This window comes from Equus quagga, chromosome 7 (assembly GCF_021613505.1).
Source record: "Equus quagga isolate Etosha38 chromosome 7, UCLA_HA_Equagga_1.0, whole genome shotgun sequence".
NCBI classification, from domain to species: domain Eukaryota; kingdom Metazoa; phylum Chordata; class Mammalia; order Perissodactyla; family Equidae; genus Equus; species Equus quagga.
The window spans coordinates 115,843,655-115,870,126 of record NC_060273.1 but is presented as its reverse complement, the minus strand read 5'-3'; the positions used below and the strand labels follow the sequence as shown (position 1 = coordinate 115,870,126).

The 26,472-nt window shown below is 36.9% G+C and overlaps 1 protein-coding gene across 6 annotated transcripts in view; it reads right to left on the bottom strand.

The window, feature by feature from the left end:
* KIAA0825 (KIAA0825 ortholog) overlaps positions 1–26,472 on the bottom strand; it is a 372,960-nt gene that overhangs the window by 154,402 nt on the left and 192,086 nt on the right. For 5 of the 6 annotated variants that reach the window (XM_046668256.1, XM_046668255.1, XM_046668258.1 and 2 more), the window contains 2 exons: positions 25,819–25,977; positions 23,928–24,022 (listed from right to left, as the gene is read on the bottom strand). In XM_046668256.1, the coding sequence (XP_046524212.1) occupies positions 23,928–24,022; positions 25,819–25,977 (254 nt within the window). Of the gene's footprint in view, positions 1–23,927; positions 24,023–25,009; positions 25,111–25,818; positions 25,978–26,472 lie in introns of those variants that run through there. The other variant, XM_046668259.1, reaches the window with a different exon arrangement.

The window sequence follows — 26,472 nt, the reverse complement described above, 5'->3', positions numbered from 1 at the left end:
CTTCTTGAGTGTTGGTTATCAGGGGTGGTTAAATGAATGTTGTGATAATTTATAAAACTTCACATATAAGCTTTGCATTCTTTTCTGCTTGTTATACTTTACAATAAAATCTTTGAAAATAACATTATTTTCCTGCATGTTCACAGAAAACAAAATGTTTGCATTGCATGTCATTACAACTTGCATTTTGCCAGCAGTCTGTAGTAAAAGGATGTGGGCTTTGGAGTCGCCCATCGGTCTTGGAAGTGAATCCCAGCTTGGCCATGGACAAACTGTGTAACATTCAGCAAATTCTTACTTTCTTTGAATCTATTTTCTTATCTTTACAATTAAGGACATGACAAATGCTTTATAGAAAGTTTTGAGGATTAAAAGTTTACATTGGCGCTGGCCCTGTGGCCTAGTGGTTAACTTTGGTGGCCCGGGTTCGGTTCCCAGGTGCAGACCTACACCACTCTTCAGCAGCCATGCTGTGGCAGCTGCTCACATGGAAAAAATAGAGGAAGATTGGCACAGACGTTAGCTCAGGACAAATCTTCCTCAAGTAAAAAAGTGTTCTAAACAAATCAGGCTCTCTTTTCCTCCTTTAGAGGAGAAATTTCTTCACATTTTTTCATCAGTTATGATTGGATAGTCAAGAATATTTTGTGTGGGAACAGCTTGAAAGAGTACAGATCAAGCTGAAAACTGCCCAAAATTAAGTTATTTGAGAGAAGTGATAGTTGATTCTCTGATTTTAATTGATAAAATTAAAAAACAGACTAGATTTATAACTTTGCTTGAGGATATAAAGTCATATTCTTAAAATGTGAAAGACAATGAAGTCATGAAACAACAATTAGTCAAATATTTTTAAAGAGCTATTTATTAAAACGATGAAAGAGAAAATTTACCTCTTAAGAATTGCTATTACTTAACATTTTTAAAGATTTCTTTTGTATCCAAAAGACAATGGGACAGCCTTTGATTTTCTATATACCTTTTACAGAGATTTAACTGTATATCATACAAACGCTACTAGTTTCATCCAAATCTACTGTTAAATTACCCATGTAATTATTGCAGTAGAAATCTTATACCTTTTTCTGATTAATTTCATTAACGCTTTATTGGTAGGAGTCTGGATGTATTTAAATGCAGCTCTCAGAGTTTTATTATGACAAGTAAAAGGAACATTTCCATATTATTTTAGGGGGGGTGAATAATTACTAAGTTAAAATAATAACAAAATTATTAGCCGCTAACAACACAAATAAAAAATAAACGGCCATTAGGCTTACTGCAAGATATATTTTCAATGATTCCAATGACAATAACTTTTTATACATATTTTCATTAAAATGAAGCTAATTCAGTCACATATTCAACCTATGATGAGACTGTGATATGACAGCTCCTTCTTCTAGTCTTTTGTGTGTGTGTATGTGTGTGTGTGAGGAAGATTGGCCCTGAACTAACATCTGCACCAATCTTCCTCTATTTTATGTGTGGGATGCCTCCACAGCATGGTTTGATGAGTGGTGTGTAGGTCCCCACCAAGGATCCAAACCTGCGAACTCTGGGCTGCCAAAGTGGAGCATGCGAACTTAACCTGTTTACCACCGGGCTGGCCCCTCTTTTTCTAGTCTTTGCCAACAAGAAAATAGTTGCCAAAAGTTGTGCATTGACATACATAGATAGCAAAATGGGGTGAGAGAAAGGGGGAAATTCACGAGGATGCTCAAAACAAATGTTTTGAGGCTACTATGAGCATAGAATACTATATGTAAATGGAAATTTCAAACACATACCTTTTAATTGGAAACTTAACCTTTATCATTATAGTATATATTTTACTTTCTAATCTATATACAGTATTATTTACTGTTCTCCATCAAACATTCAGTTAAATAAGAATTGCAGATGAGATAGAATTTTTAGTCGTCCAGTAAATTCTCAGTATACAATTCTCACTCTTCCATTCCCTTTCTGTTACATTCCTATACTGCTATTCATCTTCCAACTATTTCCAAATCAAAATAAGTAGTTATGGAGGGCTTCCTCTGTGCAAGGATCTACACCTAGAATAAATCAGCTTGATGTCTCCCTAGACAGAAATTCCCAAGAGAATCTTGGGTATATACAAATTGTAGAATTATCAGACTTTCTCCAATTTTATTTAGGTAACCATGAAATGGGCCACAAATTAACTTATTCATTTCTAGTTGTAAAAATCCACCCCTTGCCTCCCTGCCCAGTGCCTACAAAGCAACCCTTTAATATCAACTTAAGGTCAACATAGAGTAGTAATCAGAGTATTTTATGGGAATTTATTATTTATAATCTACTAGTATTTTGGCAGAACAGAGATTGACAAGGGATATGAATTAGAGTATGACTCCCTGAAGGATATAAATTGTGATTTCTATCTCCTTTTTGACATTCCAGTCTATTTAGTATAAATATTTATTTATATTTTTTCTCAAAGGACTGAGAATTCAAAAAAGTGAAAAAAATGACTTACTTCATTTAGCTTATTTTTAATCAGAACTGGCTATGAAGGAAAGCGTTTAATTCAGGTAAAGAGCTTCATGAGGGCATTATAAAGTCTTGCTATTTTAAAGAATGCTTCCACCCTTTTCAATATTAAAACATTAAAAAAAAGATAAAATAAGGCCATGGAGGAACTCTAGAACTTCATAATCAAACTGCCTTATAGTATATGAAAATATGGTTTGTAAGTTTTTTATGGAGAAGTATGTGTCTTACACTTTTTTGTACACGATGCCTTTTCTTATACTAGCGTAATATATGCAGACTTAATTTGTACATGTTTTGGTATAATATCATTGGCCTTTGTATATCTAATGTTCACTTTCTATGTTTAGGAGATGAAATCTCTCACCTCAAACAATGTTATTGGGGTGTTTTAATTCTATTTTCAGCTTAGTGTTCATTGTATTTGATATTGCTTGAAACATCTAGAAAATCAAATAGAGTTTGAATACAGTTTTTATATGAGAACTCTCATTATAATGGTATTTACTAGGATGGTATTTGAACGGAAGGTAAAAACTAACAGGAGAAAAGAACTGTCCAACTCACCTTAGCCTAATGCTTCTCAAACTTTAATGTGCATATGAATCGCTTGAGCATCTTATAAGAATGCAGATTTTCACTCAGCAGGTCTTGAGCGGAGCCCAAGATTCTGCATTTCTAATGCTGCTGTTCATGGGACAAGCACTGAGGGGCAAAGTCCTAGAGAACCCACACATCTTACAAGTGCACCATGCTTAATTTTATTTGCTCTGCTCAATGAGCACCAAAGTACTATGCAATGTTTTAAAGTCAATAAAATGACGAAAAAAAATGAATCATTTGGTGTCATGTATTAACTTCCACTTGTACAAAAAAGCAAAAATACAAGTTACTGTAGGAGTTACAGAATAGGTCTGGGAATGTCAGACTGACATGGCCATCACATATATTTTACTGGATTTCACTGAAATCTGCCCCCCCAAATATAAACTATATATTCATTCATAAACTTACTATTGTTTTGTTGCAAGACTTTTGACAAAACCACGCATCAAACTCTAGGCTTAATTTGACTTATTTAGTGATGTACCAATTTTTTTAAAAAATAAACTAAAACAAAATAAAAATTACAATTTTTTAGAGATCAAAAGAAAGAGAAATACAAAACCTTGAGCAATTAACTTGGAGTAGAGAATTTCTTTTAGTTAAAAAATATAGTTTACATAGTCCTTCCATTATTTCCTAATGAATGAAACCCTTCTGAGTGGCACAATTCAAGCTAATACACATGCTAAAAAGTGGATTTTCACTACTGATAAAGCTTTGACACAGGTGAATACCACGCTTTACTCGTTCATGTAGTATAAGAGAATAGATTTTTAAAATAAAGGAGAGTCAATAAGCATTATGAAAAATAAAATAAGAAATAAAGATACTAAAACAAATTTTTATGAAAGAAAAGAATGTCAAATCTGAATCTTTTTCAAGTGATTTGATTTTTATGAAATAAAATAAACCTTTCACAGAAGGTCTGGAGGAAACTTAACATTTCAAAATCACATCTTAAAGACAAAAGAGTTGGAGTTTTGCTGTGTTAAAATGTTTATGGATGGGTCTAGTTTGACAATTTAGCCTGTCGGATGTGACTTTCACAGTCTGTTGGCAGTTTGTAGGCAAGCCATCACACCTGTGACTCTGTGGTTGATTAATGAGTCTTTCAGCTCATTGCTACCATCTGAAGGAGGGTATGGCCTTTCTGAGCTTCACTGGTTTATTCGCCTTAAACTGCAGTCCTGCTGAGGTATCTTCCATAAGAAAATCACACCTGGTTAAAGCTAATGAAAACCTCAATATGTCATTTTCTCGACAAGTCCAAAAGCACGTGAAACTAGACAAAAGATGCATTCAAGTAACATGAATGTAGTTTTGTCATAACCTGCCAATCCAAAGAGTAACACAGAAAAAGCTTTCCTCATGACGTATTTCAGTGTCAACTTTTAGAGTGATAATTCCGAATTCTCTGTGCTATAAGAGGGTTTCTACAATGCTAGCTCTTTTGCTACACACAACATCTATTTTCAGAACTAGGGAGGTTCTAGCTTATGAGGAGATATCTCTAGATGATTAATCCAATGGAGAAATTTTTAAGCCTTGTTTCAAGTTCCTCGCCTTCGGTCGGTCCACGTGAAGTGTGTCTGGGATTCTAACTTCTTCTTGAGTTCAAGGCAGCACTGCAACTGCTCTAACTTCAATCTTGCTCTGGAGACTGACAAGTCTTTTAAAATAAAAATGCTTAATTCTCCCCCTGTTCTCTTAAGAGAAGAAGGGGGAAGGGGAGAGAAAGAGTGGTGGGGGGGGGGGGGCGAGAAGGAGAGAGCAGGAATGAAAGAGCAAGAGCAGACACCCAGAGGTCTGCCGCAAAAACAGTCTAGGAGAGGGCAAAGTAGAGGGCAATTAGGAAAACAAGGAGGATGGTAATCTTTTTTTCTTCAGGGCTTTATGCTATAGCTTCATTTCTGAAATCATATGAACTTCCAAAACACGAATAATGTTTAAATATATGCTAAAAGTCATTTTAAAGGTAAATACTTGTTATTCTTTATTCCAGATTTTGGATCAGCACTCCCTTCCACTAGCTATATATATATATATAGTACAAAGTTTAGCTATATTTAAGTGGCAGAGGGAACCACAATACTCTCAGTACTATCAATAAATGAACGGTAAAGAACCAAAAGTTTCCATTCTAGCAATTACCATTTTCTGATCCATGCTTATTAGCAAAACCTTTGTATCACTGTACACACGATCAGTGAACAGTCCTCTGGATTGGAAGGGTACACTTGCAGGATATTCTGGTGCAGTTATTCAGATCTCTACCACCATGTTCCCACTGTATAAAACTGAAATTAACTGAATCAAGAGTGAATACTATTTCTATGCATTTTACCCAGTATATGAAAAGAAATACTTTCCTTTATTTTACCATGGATAATCTAAGAATTATTCTTCACCATCATCACAATTATTATTACTTTTCCAATTGCCTATTTGATGCCTGCACTAAGAATTATGAAATGAAAAATATTTAGTAATCTACTAATCTTAATTTGTAATTCTGTGATGTTTCTTTGGAAGGATTGATTTTGGCTGACAAAAATATCGATTCCTTCAAGAACTTAACTGAACAATGTCAACAATGACTTTTTAAGCATTTACAAAGTATTTGATTATTTCAACAAATTTTCAAATTGTTATATTAATAATTTATTCCTGGTTGCAAAATTAAATCACATGGAAAACCAATGTGACTTAAAGGAAAACCATTAAAAGGCACCAATGAATGACTGTGTTCCACCCTAGAGATTCTTATTTAATAGGTCAGTTGGAGGGCTGGGCATTGGGTTTTTTTTTCTTACACTCTTCCCAAATAATTCTAACATGTACTCAGGGTTAAATACCACTGGTCTATATAACAATACTCATGTTTATTATGCTAACCTAAAAGAATAACAAACTTAATCCTACCAGGGAATTGAGATTTCTCAAATTAAGTTGGAAAATAAAATCATCAGTCTTTGAGATTCTTAGATCTATTAATATGGTTTATAGGAAAATTTGCTGGACCATGAGTTGGAAAGCCTGGGGTCGAGTCTGTTCCACTACCTACCAGCTCTATGAATTCAGTGAGGCCCTCAAGACAAATGTTTTCTAAAGTATAAAATGAGAAAATTAAGATTTACTCTAGCATTAAAAGCATGTTCTCAAGTAATTTCCAAGAGTGCAGAGTGCTCTACTTAAACGCTAATCAGAATACTTATTTGCTTCCATATACTAAAGGTAGGATTTAAGCCAGGGTGAACAAGTATGTGTCACTTAAGCCATCATTCTCCTCTCCTGTCTGTGGTGGACATTGCTAACTGATCACAGCACTACAGAAAAGACAAAACTCACCTGGAGTCTGCACTCAGGTTAAGATTTATTTTTCTAACTGAGAATTAAGTGCTTACCAGCTGTTGAAGGAGTTCAAGGATATGCCACCCCCAAAAATGATGCTTTGGTATATTGATAATTTTGGGCTGAAGACACTTGCAAAACAGCCAATACAGGGAGAGGCTTTCTCTGAACTTCCCTTATCTGCCTAAAAGATCCTCCAAAAGAAACTCAATTGTCATAAATCCCCTCCCCAGGAGTTTCATCAACCAGGAAAGATGCACTCTCATCACAGGAGAGGAGACTAGAAAACACCACCCCCAGATAAACTCTGTCACAGACTATAATACCTCCCATCCATTCTTCTAAGGGCCTATTCATCCTTCCTAAAAATCATATAGTCTCTCCTAAGTGGCTTCCATCCCTTCTCCCATCCCCCATCAAGATGGTATATACACCCTCAAATCTCACCTGTTTTGGGGGGTATTCAGTTTTTTTTCCTGTAATGCCCCTGTGCATGTAATATTAAAAATTAATTGGGGGCTAGCCTAGTGGTGTAGTGGTTAAGTTTGTGCACTCTGCTTTGGCAGCCAGGGGTTTACCGGTTTGGATCCTAGGTGTGGCCCTAGGCACCACTTATCAAGCCATGCTGTGGCAGGCGTCCCACATATAAAGTAGAAGAAGACGGACATGGATGTTAGCTCAGAGCTTATCTTCCTCAGCAAAATGAAGAGGATGGGCAGTGGATGTTAGCTGAGGGCTAATCTTCCTCAACAAGGAAAATAATAATAATAAATTTGTATATCTTTTCTCTTGTTAATCTGCCTATGTCCATTTATTTCATAGACCCAGCTATCAAACCTAAAAGAGTAGAGGAAAAGTTTTTCCTCACCTACACTGTTCTATTTAAAGAGCTGATGTAACACAGTAGGCATCAGGGGACTAAAAATGTCCAGAAAGAATAAAAGATTGTTGGCACAGCTCAGAAGCAAGGACACCATGACTCACAACATGTGAATCAGGTCCGAATGGCAGGCACAGCCTCTTGGAGGGATGGTTTACTCCTACTCGCCAAACAAACTTTTTTGTCACAACCTAGGTTCTGACGCCAATTTACCTAGAGGGAGAGAATGACTAGATCTGCTTAAAGTTGTATTTTTTACTGTAAATTAGAAATCTGGCTTTGCAAAAGTTTCTTGTGAGTTTGGTTAGTATGAGTCAATATTTCTATATGAAACCAAACTGTCAGATTTTCAAAGCTGAAGACCAGATCATACACTAGGATGGAAATACCAAGAAAATCACATCCTGCCCAAGAGGTCAGCTGGGCAGCCGGCCATGAGGCATCCAGTGGAGAAAACATTTGCAAATATAACTGAAATAACTCAAATACTTTCTAAATAAAATTGTCCTATATAAACTACGAAAAAGGAAACTTTAAAAAGTGCCAAGCCAAAACCTTTCCATTTTTACCATTTTTTCATATTTAAAAATAATAATTTATATAAATGTTGTAATGATGCAGTGAGGACGAGAGTCAACACTCTCTGAGGGTAGGGCCCCCATCTATCTCATCCAGTCCTAGATGCCATCTCTCATGATAAATCCTGTACCAAAAGGCAGACTAGTCACACCATCTGCTGCCTCCAGGGAGATAAGTTGCACATTTCAAAGTATGGCAACATTCCACTATAGCATAATGAAGAAAATGAAAAACATATTAGCAAACTGAACACTTTGGGGAAATTTCATTTTCAAATTGTGTGCTGTTTTGCTTTTAAAGAAGTAAAATTATTAAATAAAATGTGTGAGAGGAAGCAAATATTCTTCCTTGTAGCAAAATTACGAATGCTTTTACTTTGTGAAAAATAACATTATTTCCAACGAATGCATTAAAATCACACATATAATCCACATTCTCAGAGCTGTTATGAACAAGCGTCTATTTCTAAATCACAACGTACTCTTGCTGAAACAAAATTTCAGTCCTAAATTTCCTGTTAGATTATTTGCTAAATGAGAAAAATGAACCATCAATTAGGAAACAATTCCACTTAGTTTCTTCTTCAGCAGCTCCTTGGGGTCTATAAATTTAGTTTGAGGCCATATCAGACCAGCCAGTTCAGAGCCACAAATGTGAACACGCTGACTTGGAAGCATCACTACCTCTGTTGGGCATTCCCATCACTGTCAGATGACTGTTATTGCTCAGAGAGAAACTGAAGCACTGAAGACCAGACTGTGCAGCTCCAGAACAAGCTGCAAGTACACTGAGAAATTAAGAGCAAGACAAATCAGGTGCACTCCTCATACTTGACCAAGGCCAGTATAAAACTAGCACATCTTGTGTGAAGAGCCATCAATCAGGCACCAAGAGTGCCCTCACAAAGGTACATCCCCTTCGAGCCATATAAATATAAGGCAAATAGAATTTTAGTGACAGACTACAAGGTCATTTGATCTATGAATTACACTGGCCCTGCAATTGCTCACACATGCCTGAAAACCTTCAGGGTCAAATGAGGCCAAGGATTCAAAAGAAAGAAACCGTAACTCTTCCAGTATCTAGCTACAAGCCGAAATAGAACATTTGCCCCTTTCTTCCCCCAGCACCCCTCACTCAGTTCAGCATCTGACTTTGTTCTAAGCAGCCTAACATTCATTCACTGGGCCTATATGTTGGGAATAGAAGTGATTTAAAAGTGAAAAATGCAGTGAAGAGACCATTACTCTAGCCAAAATAACCTGGATGCAACATACTCTCTCTGTCTCTCTCTCTCATGTTGTGTTATCTATGTCAAAACCTCTGTCTAGCCCACCTCTCACCTTGGCTACCTGGCTGACTCCTGTTCAACTGCCCGTACACAGCTCAAGTATCACCATCTCCTTGGGTATACTTCCTGACGCCCCTGCATTCAGTTGGAGTTAGTCTCCCTCCTCTGTGATCCTCCGCTGTACTTCTATGGTAACTTGCACGAAGCTCCATTATAGCTATAACCACCATAGCTATAGTAGTTCAGAGTTTTTGGTCTGTCTCCTCCACTAGATTCTGAATTCCTTGACTGCAGGGCTGTGTCTGGCTCATTTATCCGCTATGACTGGTGAATGTTTGATGGAAGGATGAATGAACAAACAGTCACAGATCCCTCTATTTACTGAAAGTCTTGCTGGACTGAATAATGGGATGGAAGTATTATAATCAATACAGTGTATTTTGTGCCTTATATAATACTTTACTTTCATCTGCTAACAAATGTATTCTCTGTATAATAAAATAACAAGAGTCTGGATTGTCCTTTATACAAAGTTATCTATTTACAGGGAGTTCAAACCATCTTTAAGTCCTTTACAGCTCTGATTTGCTAAAATGAACAAGTAGATGTTCATCACTGGCCTTGGGCTGAACCAGATGAACAAATATGGCAAAGACATAATCCTGGTGAGAAGAACCTTCTGGGCAAGTGAGACAGGTAAACAACAAAACCTTAATCAGATTACTGACTCTTCCAAATCTGGTCAGCCCAGGCCAATTCTTTTACCCTAGGACTCTGATTGTTAAGAGGTTTTAATTCATTAATCTGGAATTATCAATTATTTGACAATAAGAGATCTACCAGCTTCCAGGTCAATAGCTAAATCCATGTCTCTTTGCGGCTTTAGAAAACTTTCATTTTATAGAAAACTAGAATGTCCTACTTTTACCAGCTATTTTTCTAAATCACAACATTTATCCTGATAATTTTGTCTTTTAAAATTCGTTTCAGAATAATGACAATGCTCGAAGGATATTTTAAGGTTTAAATGAAAAGGAAAGAAAAGAACAGATTTGTTACTTCACGTGGGTGGAATTATAAGGTACATGGTAAGATCAGTAACTTTTCCTTTACACAATGTCCATATTGTTTAACTTCTAATCTGTGTATATGTAATTTACAATAGTTTAATAAAGATTTTAATAAATGAATTAGCAAAGCCTCTTTCTCTCGGTGATCCTTTCCTTACCTCAGAAAGGTCTAAAGGCAAATGAAAGTTATTCCAAAATAGTAAATTTAGACTGGGAATCAAAAAGCATGACCTGCCCAGTGCTAGGCTGTCATCGCTGTGCTTTACAGTTTGGCAAACGAGAAGAGCCTCAGATGTCTGCTCTCCTCGTGCTGATTGTCTATCTGGGGAGACAGATAACCAAAAACCATCAGTGAAGACACAAGGAATCACATGCTGATATTAACATGTGTCACTTAATCTATAAATGCCCTGAGAATTTGGAAAACGAGAGTTTTATGATAGCTATGGGACTGGAAAGGGGCTTGATGGTGGACTTGAGCTGGCCTTGAAAGGGCGGACTTGGGGGATGACAGTCAAGAGAAACAGAGGAGATAAACCCAGGCAAAGATATAGGAGTCATTAACACAGATATTAGGACGTGCTTAACTTCCCAATAGTCATTCTCCTCCTCTAGCTATGTCAGTCTTCTCATCTGGAGCCCCTACTCATCAGTGAGCTGAAGTGAACCTTAGTCCTGATCAGGGAATGATGAGGGGTTCCTGTCTCTGAGGGCAGATATCTGCATCAAGTTTCATCACGCATGCTGGAGTCCTCTACTCAGACCCCATGTCTAGATTCTGATTTCTGAGTAACTCAAAATCCACAGCTGAACACAGGACTGGGTGCACAGCAAGTTTTTTATGTTCATTGATTGAATGTTAAATATTGGCCCTTTCTGCCCTGCCTTTGGCTCATGAATAGCCAGGCATCAGCTTCCTGTGCTCACTTCCTGCATTGGACCAAGACTGTGCACCACACAGCCAGCAACTAATAAAGAGTGCTCTGGACATCTCTTCTCATTTCTACTTTTACCCCTTCATCCTGCCTTCCCCCATTTTGCAATTATCTGGGTGCTTGGGTTGTGTCTTACTATTACCCCTGGCCCCATGTTTACCCTTACACCTTACGCTGGCCTGCCTAATAAGGAGAACTGAATAATAAACAATTATAACTAATATTTATAGAGTATATCCTATGTTCCAGGCTTTGTGCTAAATACTTGCTGGGGTTAACCTTTCTGATATGCCCACTTAATAAGAAAGGAGCTGCTATGATCTCTATCATACAGGTATGAAAAAGGAGGCTTAGATGAAGTGGCAGAGAGATTTTGAACCATGGACTTTATACTCCAGAGTGGGCACAGGGATGGGGGACCTCATTATAAAGGAGGCATTTGGTGGGTGGGAAGACCAGATGAAGGGAGGCCTTGAAATTGGGGCTGAAGAGTTTAGGTTTGGTGCAATAGGCAACGTGGAGCCACTCTACATTTTGAAACACAAGAGTGGCAGAAAAATTGATATTTAGAAATCTCTATATTTCACTTTAGCTTTTATCCCCTTGAATATTTGGCAATTTGTAAAACAAGTTTGTCTGTGTCCATTTATGTTCTACTTTTATTCTATCAGCATCAGGAAGTAATCTACACATTCATGGCAGTGTAATATGGAAAAATAAAGCAAAAATCTGGAAGTAATAGAGGAATGGCTGGTGAGATTGTACTGCATTAATTTGGTATAATGCTAAGTCATTAAAAATAAAAATTATGTCTCCACATGAATGAATGACAGAAATAGTTTCGTGAAAAATTTAGAACCCACAATTGTGAACATAGATCCCCTTGTTGTGACTGTGTGTTGTATACACATAAAGAGAACTAGGAGATATGAAGGGTTGAATCAGAGTGGTGGGATTAGATTATAAACATCTTATTCCTGCATTTTAAAATGTTAATGGCATTTTCAATTTGTTTTAATAATAAAGGAAAATTTTAAGGAGGAAAAACACATTAGTCCAGCAGAGATAAATGGATTTCAAGTTAAGTCTAGACTAAGAGGATTCTAGGCATCAGGGGATGAGGGCACTGGACTTTGAGAGCAGAAGCATTGGGGGTAAAAAGTAATGGTTGAGAGAAATTTTCAGAAGGAAAACTCAGGGGCATTTGGTGTCTAACAGAATACAGATGACAGGAGATGGAAACTTTGCAGAGTAACTCAAGGTTTCTAGGTTGAGGCCAGAAAAACATCAGTACCATGAATAGAAATCACATCACTCTAAAGAGAAGGCAGTTTTCCGATGAAGACATTTATGATGTTAGGACTTCTATATGAGATGCGAGTTATTACATTAAAATATTATTACGGTGAAAAATCAAAGAGTATGAGATCTGGTGTCTTACTGAACAATTAGAACTGGAGCTACGGATGACTCTGTGACATAGATTTAGAAGCTTATATTGGTGGCCTAACCCATTCTGATGACATGCATTATTTAGCTAACATAGCATTTTTAAAAATAGAATTTGGATGTTTTTACCTAGGTATGCACTCACCTCCCCCTATTGTATTACACCGTGCCTTCACATATTTATATTATTTGCCCAGCCCTTGCAGGCATTTGATTTTGATTCCTGGGATAATCCCTTAAAGCCATAGAAGTGAATGAGTTGGCTGCAGAAAAAGAGGTGGGAAGGATATAGAGAGTGTGAGAGTGGCAGTACTAAGACTAAGAGCCATTAGCAAAGTCTGAGGAAAGAATAAATCAGAATGTCTGTCTTAGCAGGAATTCCAGAAAGCGCTATAGATGTAACTGGGGATGGAGACAGAGAGAATAATCAATAACAGGGGGAAAAATCTCAAATCTGCAGAGAATCACAATATTGAAGGGGCCTACTCAGCACCAAGAGAAACCAAAGACACGTAGATATAATATCACTTCAGAATGACCAGGGATGAAAAAGTAAAAAAGAAAGCATCCAAGGAGATCATAAGGGGAAAAAGAATCAGCCTGGCATCAGATTACTCATGGGCAGCATAAAACACAGGAAGATATAGCTTCTTTATAAAGTGAAACATAAATATATCATACAACATAGCATTCTCACTCCTAGCTATTATTCGAGTGAAATAAAAAACTATGTTCATGTAAAAAAACTATGTGAAATAAAAAACTATGTTCATGTAAAATCTGTACACAAATGGTTACAGAGGCTTTATGCACAATCATCAACTACTGGAAACAACCCAAACGTCTTTCAACAGGTAAATGGATCAGCAAACAGCAGAACATTCATACAATGGACTACTATTCTATGATAAGAAGAACAAACAATTGGAGGAATCTCAAATGCATCACACTGAGGAAAAGAAGCAAGACTGAAAAGGTGAGGTACTGTATAATTCTACTACTATGACATTCTTGAAAGAGGAAAACTATAAGGATAGAGAACAGATCAGCAGTTTCCAGGGATTGGGATGGGGGAGGGAGCTGACTATAAAGGCTGAGCACAAGGGAATCTTCTTGAGTGACTGTGATTGTGACAACTGTTAAACACCTTTACGCATTTGTCAGAGCTCAGAACTGTACAGCAACAAGAGTGACTTTTACTTTACGTAAATTTAAAAAAACCAAAATGACTTAAAAATAGAGGTTATAATATATCACAAAGGTGACCAATAGAAGAACTAAAATTAAAATTTCAGTAGCAGAACTTGAAGACGGAAGGGAAAGAAGTAACTAGTGTAAGTAAATTCTGTATTTTTCACGGCAAGGAATCAGTGATATTAAATTGATAAATTTTTTAAAAGTTAACGGTGTAGCATATTCCCTTAGATTTATCAACCAAAGGAAATAAAACCAGAAACGGTTCAAGTGGTTACAACTAGAGTGGGACTGAAGAGCTAGGGAGGAGAACTTTTGTATTGCATATCTTATCTTCCTGTACCATTTGAAATAATACATGTGTATGTATTGCTTATAGCATTACAAGATAAATTTCAAAATTATATTAGTAAAAATATCCTGGATACTAAAATATCTTGATTTAAAACATTTTTCAGCAGATCTCATATTCTGGGGAAAAATATCAGCTTTAGAGCTATACCCTCAAGGTACGTAAAGGTATGAATTTCATTTACTGTATAAGAAAGTACTAGAGGCATCCTAACTAATTCATATATAACACATCCCCCAAATACTATAATAATAATAATAATAATAATAATAATAATATAAATGTTAATAGAGGGAATATTAGTTATCGTTCAGATTATATTTAATAGACATTTAAATGTCTCATATACATGTCACAGTAAAACTATCCTCAAAAAGAAAATTTCTTCTTTTTATGTTGGTATAGCAACATAAACTGAGATATTCAACGATGACCAATAAGCTTGAAAGCAATCGACGGTCTTTTTATCTCAGCCAAACTGAATCGATGGGCCTATGACAGCTACTCCTGGTGGAACGTATGCTAAAACTTTTTGCAGAAAAACATCACAGAGGCTTTGGGGTCTGAACAGAATTTGACAGGGGAAAGACTTAAAGAACAGTTATTGAAAAAAGAATGTACTCCGTACAGGCAAGTTTTTAATAGCTTTTGATCCACTGCAAGAGCCCCAAAGTGCCAGTATGTGAACGCATAATTAGGTAGGAGAAAATTCATTACAAAGTGAATTTTGGTTCAACTTGACAAGCAAAAAATTCTCCCAAGCTGCTTTTGAGAAAATTATTATACCTTCCTTTCATCAAAATGTTGCCAATTCTGCATTTCTGTCAATAGCATTTAACATATTTATTTAGGTTTTCTGTTTTCTGTCACACTAAAGTAATGAAGACCTTTGTTTAAATCACATCCCTGTTAACTTATACAACACATACGCATATAATCTCTCCATATGTAAGAGAATCACTCTTTGCATCCCCACTGTGGTAGCCGTGGAAATGTGCCACTCATATCTCCTGTTGCAGTTAGCATAGTTGACTAACGGCCCTAGCTGTCATTCCTCTGCCTCTACCACGGCAATTGTGTTCAGGCCATGCTTCTCCCAGGCTGATCTTGTCGGTCTCTGAGCATGGTAGAGGTACTAGGGCCAGCCCATTCCTGCAGCACATGAGACTCTTCTAGTGTCTGACTTTAGCTCAAGGAGTCCCCATTGGCCTTGTCAAAACTTTCTTAGAACTATCCTGCTGAGACTCTTCCTACCCAATTCCCCTTCCCACTCTCCTTTCACAGGTGTCAGATAAGCAACTTAGTCTGAAGGTTTGCCTGCCTACTCCTGCTTGTTCCTTTTTATCCTTCATGTGCATTTCTCCCTCAAAACCTCTTGTACCACTGATACCATCTTGACATCTGCTTGGAGGATTTGAACTGACACTCTCCCTCTGAAGAAATGACACGCATTCTCTCTACATAAAGAATAACTTCAAAGAGAAAGTAACATCCATAATTTTTATGCAATTTATGAGCAGATTTAGCTGAGCCCCCAGGCTTCCTTGGGAATGTCTTACAGCTGTGATGCATAATCTCTTCCTCAGCCTCTAGCCATAGTCTCTAACCTGGCCTTCCCTCCACCTCAGCTATTATTAATATCCTAAAGTAGCTTTATGTCCTTGTCACTCCTTTGTTTAAAGGCTTTGATAAGTCCTTCAACTCTAGTGGTTAAAATTCAAACATCTTGAGGCTGGCCTGGTGGCGTAGTGGTTAAGTTCACACACTCCACTTTGGTGGCCCATGGTTCATGGGTTCAGACCCTGGGTGCAGACCTACATACCGCTCATCAAGCCATGCTGTGGCGGAATCCGACATACAAAATAGGGGAAGATTGGCACAGATGTTAGCTCAGGGCCAATCTTCCTCATGCACCATCCCCCTCGCCTCCCCCCACCCCGAAAATCCAAGCATCTTAGCCCTCAGGCCCCTCACAACATAAATGGTTAACTTACTTCTCAAATTTTAACTAGAAGAGGGCTCTCTTTCTCCCAGGCTGGAGACAAGAAGCAAAGTATTGAAGATAATGGAAACAAAATTGAGGTTTAGGAAGGAAAGCTGGGAGATTCATATTAGATAGCTTTAATTTTCCTGGTAAAGTAGTTGGTGGCAAGCCAGCTGCTGAGAGGGATACAGGGATTTGAAGAGGTGAGACAAGTCTTATGACAACCAAAGTGACAATTCAAAATGAATTAAAAATTTTGTGCAGTAGCACTGAAGGACCCTTTGACACATATAACAGTCTCTAGTAAACTATCACTTTATTCTAAATAAATACCTTTCCTACTATCAAAAAAGACAAGAAATAACAAATGTTGGCGAGGATGTGGAGAAAAGGGAACCCTTGTACACTGCTCTTGGGAATGTCAATTGGTGCAGTCGCTATGGAAAACAGCATGAAGATTCCTCAAAAAATTAAAAATTGAACTACCATATGAGCCAGCAATTCCACTTCTGGGTATATATCCAAAGAACCTGAAAACACTAATTCAAAAAGATATATATACCCCTATGTTCTTTGCAGCATTATTCACAACAGCCTAAGTGCCCAGCAACAGACGAATGGATAAAGATGTGGTGTATATATACATACATATATATATACAACACATACATACAACAGAATACCACTTAGCCATAAAAAATATGAAATCTTGCCATTTGTGACAACATAGATGGAGCTTGAGGGCATTATGCTAAGTGAAATAAGTCAGATGGAGAAAGCCAAATATCATATGATTTCACTCATACGTGCAAGATAAAACAACAATAAAAAATAAATACATAGAGAATAGATTGGTGGTCATCAGAGAGGAAGGGGGTGGGGAGAGGGCAAAAGGGATAAAGGGGCACATGTGTAAGGTGACAGATGGTAACTAGACTTTTGGTTGTGAACACAATGTAATCTATACAGAAGTCGAAACACAATGATGTATGCCTGAAATTTATATAATGTTATAAACCAATGTGACCTCAATTAAAAATAAATAGAGAAATGTCTTTACAAAGAAGATATGTATTCAAACATGTTCATTGAAAGAATAAAGTAAGCAAAGCTCTAGAGAAGCAGCAGAGTGACGTGGTTAAAAACACAGATGTGAGCGGAAATCTGAGCACCATCCCTTAGAGTTCTGTGCCTCTGTGCCATAGTTTCCTTACCAGGAAAATGATGGCAATATGGTACCTACTTTATAAGGTTAGTGTAATGACTTATAGTTAAATATGTGCCTGTAATTCACTTAAATTATGCCAGTCAGGTGGCAAATGCTCTTGTTTGCTATCTTCATTATCATCAGTATTTTTACAGTGAATATACAGCTAATAAAAATTTGACCAAAGAGTACAAGCTTCCAGTTATAAGATGAAGATCTAATATAGAGCATGGTGATTATAGTTAATAATGCTGTATTATATACCTGAAAGTTGCTAAGAGAGCAGATTTTAAATGTTCTCACCACAAAAAAAGAAACGGTAGTTATGTGATGTGATGGAAGGGTTAGCTAGCGTTACGGTGGTAATCATTTTGCAATATATAAGTGTATCAAATCAACATGTCATACAACTTAAACTTACATGATGTTATAAGTCCGTTATATCTCAATAAAGCTGGAGAAAAAATTTGACCAGGAAAATGGTGTAATAGATCAAGCACCAGCCACAGAGTCAGAAGCCTTCATTTTAGATGTGGTAGATATACACAATGGACTACTACTCAGCCATAAGAAATGATGAAATCTGGCCATTTGTGACAACATGGATGGACCTTGAGGGTATTATGCTAAGTGAAATAAGTTAGAAGGAGAAAGTCAAATACTGTATGATCTCACTCATAAGTAGAAGATAAAAAACAATGACAAACACACACATAGAAACAGAGGTTGGATTGGTGGTTACCAGAGAGGAAGGGGGAAAGGAGGAGGGCAAAAGGGGTGATGAGGCACATGCGTGTGGTGATGGATTGTAATTAGTCTTTGGGTGAACATGATGCAATCTACACAGAAATCAAAATATATAATGATGTACATCTGAAATTTATATAATGTTATAAACCAATGTTACTGCAATTAAAAAAAAAAAAGAAGCCTTCATTTTGAGTTCCAGATGCCATTGATTATCTATGACCTTGGGCACGTTATGTAATGTTTTGCAACCTCATTAGTACCTGTCTCTTATTACATAATGTAGTGAGGTCTAAGGAGAAGATTTGTGTGAAAGTACATTATATACCATAAAGGAGGACAGATACAAGTTACTAATCAGAAAACAATACACGTTTATAGGTTTGTGAGTTCATCTACCAAGGTGCTAACTTCAGATCAGAGTGTTAAATTATACATCCTAAATACACGTTGGACAATCTCTGTGCAAAAACATGCTGCTTTAGGAAATAAGGTTGGGAGGGAAGCCTGATCCTGTTTGAGAAGACAGCGATGGTGAGTACAGAGTCACTGAGTCAGGCCTTTTTGTAGAGGTGGGAAGAAAAGGGTATTCTAGGGAGCGAGAGCATAAAAAACCCCAAATTTGAATGCCATGGCATATGTAATGTATGTAACGGCTCAGAGGTGTATATTCACAAAGTCAGCTTCCCCTTTTTCTTAAACCTACCTCTCCATACCCTTGCAGCCTGCCGCTGCACCAGGAATTTACTGCTGTGAACAACTATAAACATTGTGCTAATGGCAGCCCTGCCCGAGAACGGTCATTGGAGAGTGCAGCGTGCGCAGTTAAAGGCCAGGGACAATATTTTCTACTCTCTACACCCCACAGGGCACACACACTATAATCTGATACAGTGTAAAGGTATTTTAATAATAATTATTATTAAAAGCAAACAATCAAATCCACAGATCAACAGCTCTTTTAAAACAAGTTTTCTAATCTCTGTTTGCTCTCAGATATACGGTTATTGTCCACCTGGAAAGGCCCCAAAATGATAGCCAGAAATCTGCCACCACCACCCCTTCTGCTGTTTCTGCCATCGTTTTTAATTGTGTTTGTTCAACTCAAAGCCAAACTCATATGCAGTATATTTAGATGGTTAAAATAGCATAGCAATCCACCGTATTCACAGATTATCTGCGACACCACAATTCTGGGGAATTAGTCTGGAATAAATAAGGTAAAGAGAAAAGGAGTAACATAAATTTGTTCCAGTGACAAAAAAAACAATATCAAAATGGCAATCTGGAGATTCGCCATGAATGAAGGAATTTAGAATGTTCCTTTTGGTGAACTTTCCTACAAATGCAATCACTGCCTCATTCACTAGTCTGGATTTATTTTAAAGTGGACGAGAAAGCAAGCAAGAAACCAATAGTAAGAAACTGTGAAAAGTATCTTTATTATTTCAAAAGATCAATGTATAGTCACTGTATTTACTCTTATATAGCATTAAAGGTAAAGGTGTAGAACTGATATATATGTTGATTTTCTGAACCTCAAAGGAGTCTATTTTCCACAATGGCAAACTTTCTAATTTGAAAAACATATATCATTGATATACATGCAGGATCTCTTTTCTGAGATTTCAGTTACTCCATATTCTTCAAACGTCTCGAAAATCAAAAATTTACAAAGGCTGAGTTGGATACTCTTGTCAGCCAATTGCACCTTAAATTTTTCAATTTGCATTTTTAGTATCATTTAACAAGTACAAACCCTATCACCCAAATGTCAAAAGACTTCCGAATTATGGAGTAAAGAACAGACTTGGCTGCTGAAGGTTATGCTGAGGTTATGGCTTGAAATGGATCAATTAATTAAAAATGAAGACCAGTGTTCTGTGCTTTTAATCTGAGCCAAACTTCACATAATAATAATAAAACAGGCATTTTAAACATACAGAGCTTAATTAACCTGATTTTCATCCAAATTTGGAAAATGAAGAGAATGAATATGCGTGTAGATAATTTTTTACTAGAGATTTTCCAGAGTGTACTTCTTGTACCTCCATGACTACTGATCGAACATCACGTTTCGAGAATGCCTACTCTGCTCTTTTGTCAGGAGCTGACTTTTTCTTTGCATTCTCATTCCTAATTTGTTAATAAATTCAACAAGTATTACCCAGAGCTCACTATATGCCCCAAAGCTGTTCTAGTACTGAAGACACAGTTGGAATAAGATGGCCAAGGTGCTTTCTCATGGAGTTTATATTCTACCTTGGGGGGCAGGATTGAAGGACAACAAACAGAAATTAAGATTTCGGATAGTGATAACTCAATGAAGAAAACACAGTAGAGCAGAATGCTGGGGAGGCTGGGAGGGTCACTTTAGCCAGGTGACAAGGAAAGGCCTCTCTGTGGAGGTAACGTGTGCCCCAGATGGACAAGATGGCAGTGACCATGTGAAGAGCTGAGGGAACTGCAAGTATAAGGACCCTAAAATGGGAAACAGCTTGGAGAATCCAAAGAACAGGAAGAAGGAAATGAACTGAGAACAACAGGAATTGGGGAGAGCTGTTTTGGGATGAGGCCTGATAGCGAGCAGAGGTCACATCCCTGCCAAGGACTCAGGCAGCCACTTCAAGACTTGTTCTGGCTTTGGAGTCAGCACAGAACTAGCTTATGGAGCAAAGGCCAGTATTGTCTCAGATATAGACATTGTTGACACTGCATAGCTCCTCTTTCATGTGTCTGAACTGTCCCTCAACTGCTCATCTCTTGAGTCTTTGTCTCCTGAGTGGCGTACCTGGCCTTCAGACCCTCCACCTTGTTCATTTTCAGTTTATCTTCCAGACCCAAGGGCCCACTGCCTGGTCTCCGACCTGATACCTGTTCTGATCCTCACTATTGCTTTAGGCCTCGAGTCTGCAAAACTTCAGTATATGTAACCTCAGATATAACCTGACTGCTCCATCTCCCACGTCTAACTCCCTGTTAATCCTTAATGACCTGCACTGTTTCCTTACCTAACCAAACACTAATACTGCCATGTGCTAGTGCTTTTCTATGTATTGTAGCTTCAACTTTCAAAAATGCTTCCATGTCTTTTAACACTCTTGATTGTGTCAGTAGTCTCCAAGAGGTAGATACATGATTATCATTATTTCACTTTAAAGATGGGGAAATCCAAAGTCGGATAGTTTAGGTAACTTTCCTAAGGTAAGCTCACAACAGGACTGGCCTGAGAACCCAGGAAGCCTGCTTTTCCATTTCCATGCTGTTTTGGGGTGAAGGTCTGGTTCACCCTAGGCATTGGAGTCCTGAGTAAGTCTACAGAGGCTCTGCTTATGATACTGAATTTGAAGCCCAGGTACACAAGAATTTAGGAGGAGAACAGACAGGATTCCCTTCTCCTCAACATTTTTTCATATTTGTGTATTTGAGTTTACTTTTTTGGTAACATTATGTCTTCAGACAACATTTGCAGCCCCATATATACACTCAACCATAGTGTAGAGATAGATTAGTATAAATATATTATCAATTAAAGAGAGAAAAAAGACAAGTGACTTGTTTAATTGGTGAGTTTGGGACAAAGAGCTGAGCATATTCAGCTGAGCTGCTCTGGGTTTCCTTCTTTGGCTCTGCCGACCCCCAAAGATCATGTTTGTATGTGAGAAGTATCACTTATGGATGTGGGGTAGCATACACAACTTTCATTCTAGAAGCTCAGTGTTCTGTGGTCTCATTTTCAAATACGTATTTTGAGATAACCAGGTTGTCAAAAATTCAATGCACTATTTTTTTAAAAATGAGTATTTTTCAGATAAGTCCAAACAAGAGTCTATTAGAGAAAATAACAGAAACAATTTCCTTACTGGTTCAATATTAATCAAGTCTCATAAATAACATTCTTAAAATAAATGGGAAAGTGCTAAAAGAGATTAAAAACTCTCAGGTGTCTTTCATCCTTCTAAGGTAGATCAATTATGTCCATTGTAGCTTGTGGTGTGCGGTAGTTTCGAGTAGAATGCTTTTCATACCATTCTTTAAAAATAAATCTAAGCTTCTTATTAGGATGAGATTCTAGCTGTTTCTATTAAAAATTCATGACACTTTTCCAAGAGAATTGTTTTGACCTGTTACTTCTGGCTAAATTTGTGGGAGTTTTTTTCTTTTACCAACTGCTGCACATACTCTCTCAGGGAAATAGGCTTTAATAACTATTGACCTAATTGAAGTATACCTATAGTTGTTAAACAAAAATAACAACATGCTATTTTGGTTAGAACACAAATTCACTTAAAAGTGAATATTATGCAGAGCAAATGCAGTAAGTTTTGAAGGATATGTTGCCCCTCGAGTACCATTTAGTGGATTGGAAGCAGCACTTCACAGCTGAAAAACCTTCGTAAAATATAATACAGTTAATCTACATAAACTCAAAACTTTCTGAATAGCAGGAAGAAAATGTCTTTATCTTTCTAGTTTGTTTCCAGACAGACATTTAATATTGTGTAGATATCATGTAACCATAGACTCCTCAGAAGACTTGGCCTCTCCTCCGCCACCCCCACCTCCCAACTCTCTAAGCAACTTTGGGAAAGGATGGGAGCACTTCTGTGGGACTTGTCATGAATAGGTGTTTTCTGAACTACTGCCTCCCAGGTGGTAAACTTGCTGGGAGAAGGCTTTGTCCTTGATGGGGAAGCTTCTGGTTGTTCAGCTTTGGCCATGATGGGTGGGTGAGCTTCATTCAGGAGGGAAATATTAGGAATACAATTGTGACCACACATCTAAGCTACAGCTTTTATTGGCAATAATGCTGCCTTTTTTTTTAAACCTCCATCTGGGGACTACTGGAATCTCTCTCACTTAAGATACTTTCTTATGTGAACCCAGATTTCCCATGGATGATTTGACAATTCTACTATGTCACTGTCATTATTATGTTTCAGGAAAAATGATACTTAATATTTTTTTCAAAAAGATATGGAAATGCATTCCGTATCACAAAGATTATATAGAAGATAATTCTCGCACTTAACTACAAGCAAACAGATGATACTTGAACAGTAAAAGGAGACTCATACATGTATATCTTAAGTGAAAATGTGATACTTGATAGAAAAATTCAATTTTTAAAGGTTACATCTTAAAATTTTCACTGAAAATTTTAAAGGTATTCAAAAATAATATGTTAATTGATTCAAAACAAAGAAAATGTTTATACTTTTGTGCAAAATAAATGACATATGCGGATTCCTAGGGTGAAATCACATTACCATTATACTGGGTTGTCCTGGGCTGTATGTGGGTGTTTGTGTGTGTGTAAAGTAATATGCAACTGAGGCTATAGGAAGGCTGTGCCAAAATTACTGGCTGAAAAGCGAAATTTCAATCATGACAGTTTTACTTATGTTTCCCCTGATTAGACGAGTTGATTTGGCTTGGCACTTTGTATACATTCATTAAGTTGTTATAAACAAAGGCATAGTATTATAATGACACTCAAGCCAATAACTTTTGGTGTTTACAATACTGAACTATTACATACACAAAGTCAAAAATATTTAAAAAGACTAAAATCAACTAATTTCATCTCAGAAAAAAATTGTGGTGCCTTTTGCAAATGCTTACTTGGAAAAACAGCATTTCAATAGCATACTTCACATAATTTCAGACATCCATATCTATATACACCTACATATATCCTATACATAAGGGACATATGTATCCTTTTCCCCCAACCAGATGCCCCAAGTCCCCAGTCTTAGTACCTGTTTTCGAGCAGTACACTGAAGGTCATCTTATCCAGTCCCAGATAATTTGGCAGCAAGTTTGACCAATTCCAGTTCCATTTTTTGATGGTTGACTGTTGATAAATGAGAAGACGCTATTGTTAGTTATTAATCAGAGTTAATATGATCAGTAAATTAAAGCTCCAGCTGTGATAGACTAACTAAGAAGGAGGGGGGCTCGAACAAGGACTTAGACAGATAACATCAATCATGTCCACAGAAGAAGGTTTTTATTCCAACAAGACAGCAATTAATTTATAAATCCATTTGGGGATGTAGTCATTATTTATAAAAATATAAATCAATTTCTTGAGTCATTATTCTCCCAAGTACTAATGGATTTGCCCAACAAGTTTCTCTGAGAGAGTGACTCTTTGAAAAGCAAAGCAAAATAATTGGCAACTTTTTCATATGTCAATTTATAATTGTTTTTATCTGCCACCCAGAAGTTTGATTAGAAAACAAACTCGGAATTGCTATGGCTCAAATGATAAGACACAGCTGAATTACAGTGTGATATTAATGTTATCTTTTTGGTCAAAAAAATGCTTTAAAGGGGAAATTATAAAGATCTGTAAATGTAAATAGCATAAATGATTCTTTTTTCTCATTTAATAGAAAATTTCACAACAGAGTAAGGAGAAAAATTACTGTGAAAGATAATCTCATAATTCAGAACTGAATAAAACATGCCATTTATTTAAATGAAGTGAGGATAATTTAACAGCTACAATGATTATTTATGGTTGGAAGCAATCTAATGTACAACACAGGAAAGCAGCCAATAAACTCAAACTTATACAATATATTTGGTTTTAAAGTATTATGGATGCTTATACTCCTTAAAACTAAATAGTTTGGATAATAAGAGACCAGGCCGATGTTTAAAATCCAACAAGAACTATGCCCTGTCACCTGCTGATTAATGGAGCACTACAATTCTGTCATAGAGCAGGAGAATTCTGCCCCGGGTTGTCAGCATTTGAAGGTCTTATTCTACTGCAGTATTGATGAATGTAGACTAGGGCTGTAACAGGCATGGTAAAAATATTATCTGCATCCCGAATTAGGCCATTGTTTTAATTCTTATTTTCGTCAGAGCTCTAGGTCAAGCCATCCTTCTCTTCTGCCCTGTTAGTTCAAGTAGTCTGTCAAGAGGCTTCTGGGAAAAGCCACCAAAGGAACGAACAAAGCAAAAGCAACTTTAGATTTCAAATACTTTGGAAAAAGATCTTTTTAACATAACTACTGAAACATGCAGCTCAAACAATGCCATAATCTGACATTAAAAAATGTGTGGTGTTTATCACATTGACTTTATTCCAAATATCCTGACTTTAAGATCATCAGCAAATTCATTTAAAATTCAGGAATGTGTTTAGGGTTGTAAAAAAGCAAATTTGCCTCATGCCACTTAAAATAGGAGCTCAATGCTCTATTTATAATTAATTTTAAGCTATTTTATAATTTACCTGATAAATTAGATAAATTCATAAAGATTGCAAGGTGTTTTGTGAGTGTCTGCATTGAAGAATGGGGGCAGCAAGGGAGGTGAGTATGTTTTGAAATGCCTGGGTTTTCAGGCCTTCCGTAGACACAGCTGAACAGATGTTCCCTCTGCCCACAGTGAGCTGACCTGGTCAAAAGTTACATTTTACAGACCAAACATATGAATCAGTTTGACAAATAGAAAGAAGATAAAATAACTTTTTCAAAGTCAATTTGTGCGGACCATGCCAATAAATACAAGGCCTTTTGCTTCTTAGCAAAAAAGCTTATGAGTCAATATTCAAACAAAAAGCATTTTTTTTCTAACTTGTGTAAAGAAACCAAACATTTTAATTAAGTTTACCATTTAATTTCCACATACCTGATCTAGCATGTTTTCACTAAATGCCTTGTACACATGGAAAGGGTTAAAGGCAGAAGGCTGATCTTCCACACTCCTCAAGGTCGGCTTTAAAGGTCGGATGGGTAATGGCTTTTCCTCTGAACCATTCATAGAAAACAGCTGTTCTTTTAAGTATTCCTTCAAGGGAAAAAAATTACAAGTCGTGATGGTGGGAAGCATATATTCTCTCTAAAAATAAACTGATCAATATCCAAATCTACCCTTTCAGCACATTTGCTAGATTACAGTGTATTACTTGCCTCGGGACAGAATACATTTTCAGAAGAAACACAGCAGAGGACCAATCAGCATTGCAATAAACCCATCACAAACAGGTTCACCTAATATATAGCACAGATTAGAAAACCATTTAGCAGATTCTCACATAATAAATGTATGCTTGATCTATCAGAATCTTTTTAATAGGCATTGTCTTGTCATTGGCTCATGTATTAACATGTCTGGTTACCAAAACTTAACTCAGGTGTATGGTTACTTAAAGTACAAGGTTGCTCATTCATTCATTAAGTGCAGTTGCTACCTACTCCACGCTCAGCAGAGTGCTAAGGACTCTGATATTTCACTGCAAGCAATCTTACTCTATGTAGAATTAATTATAATGCAAGTTCCTAA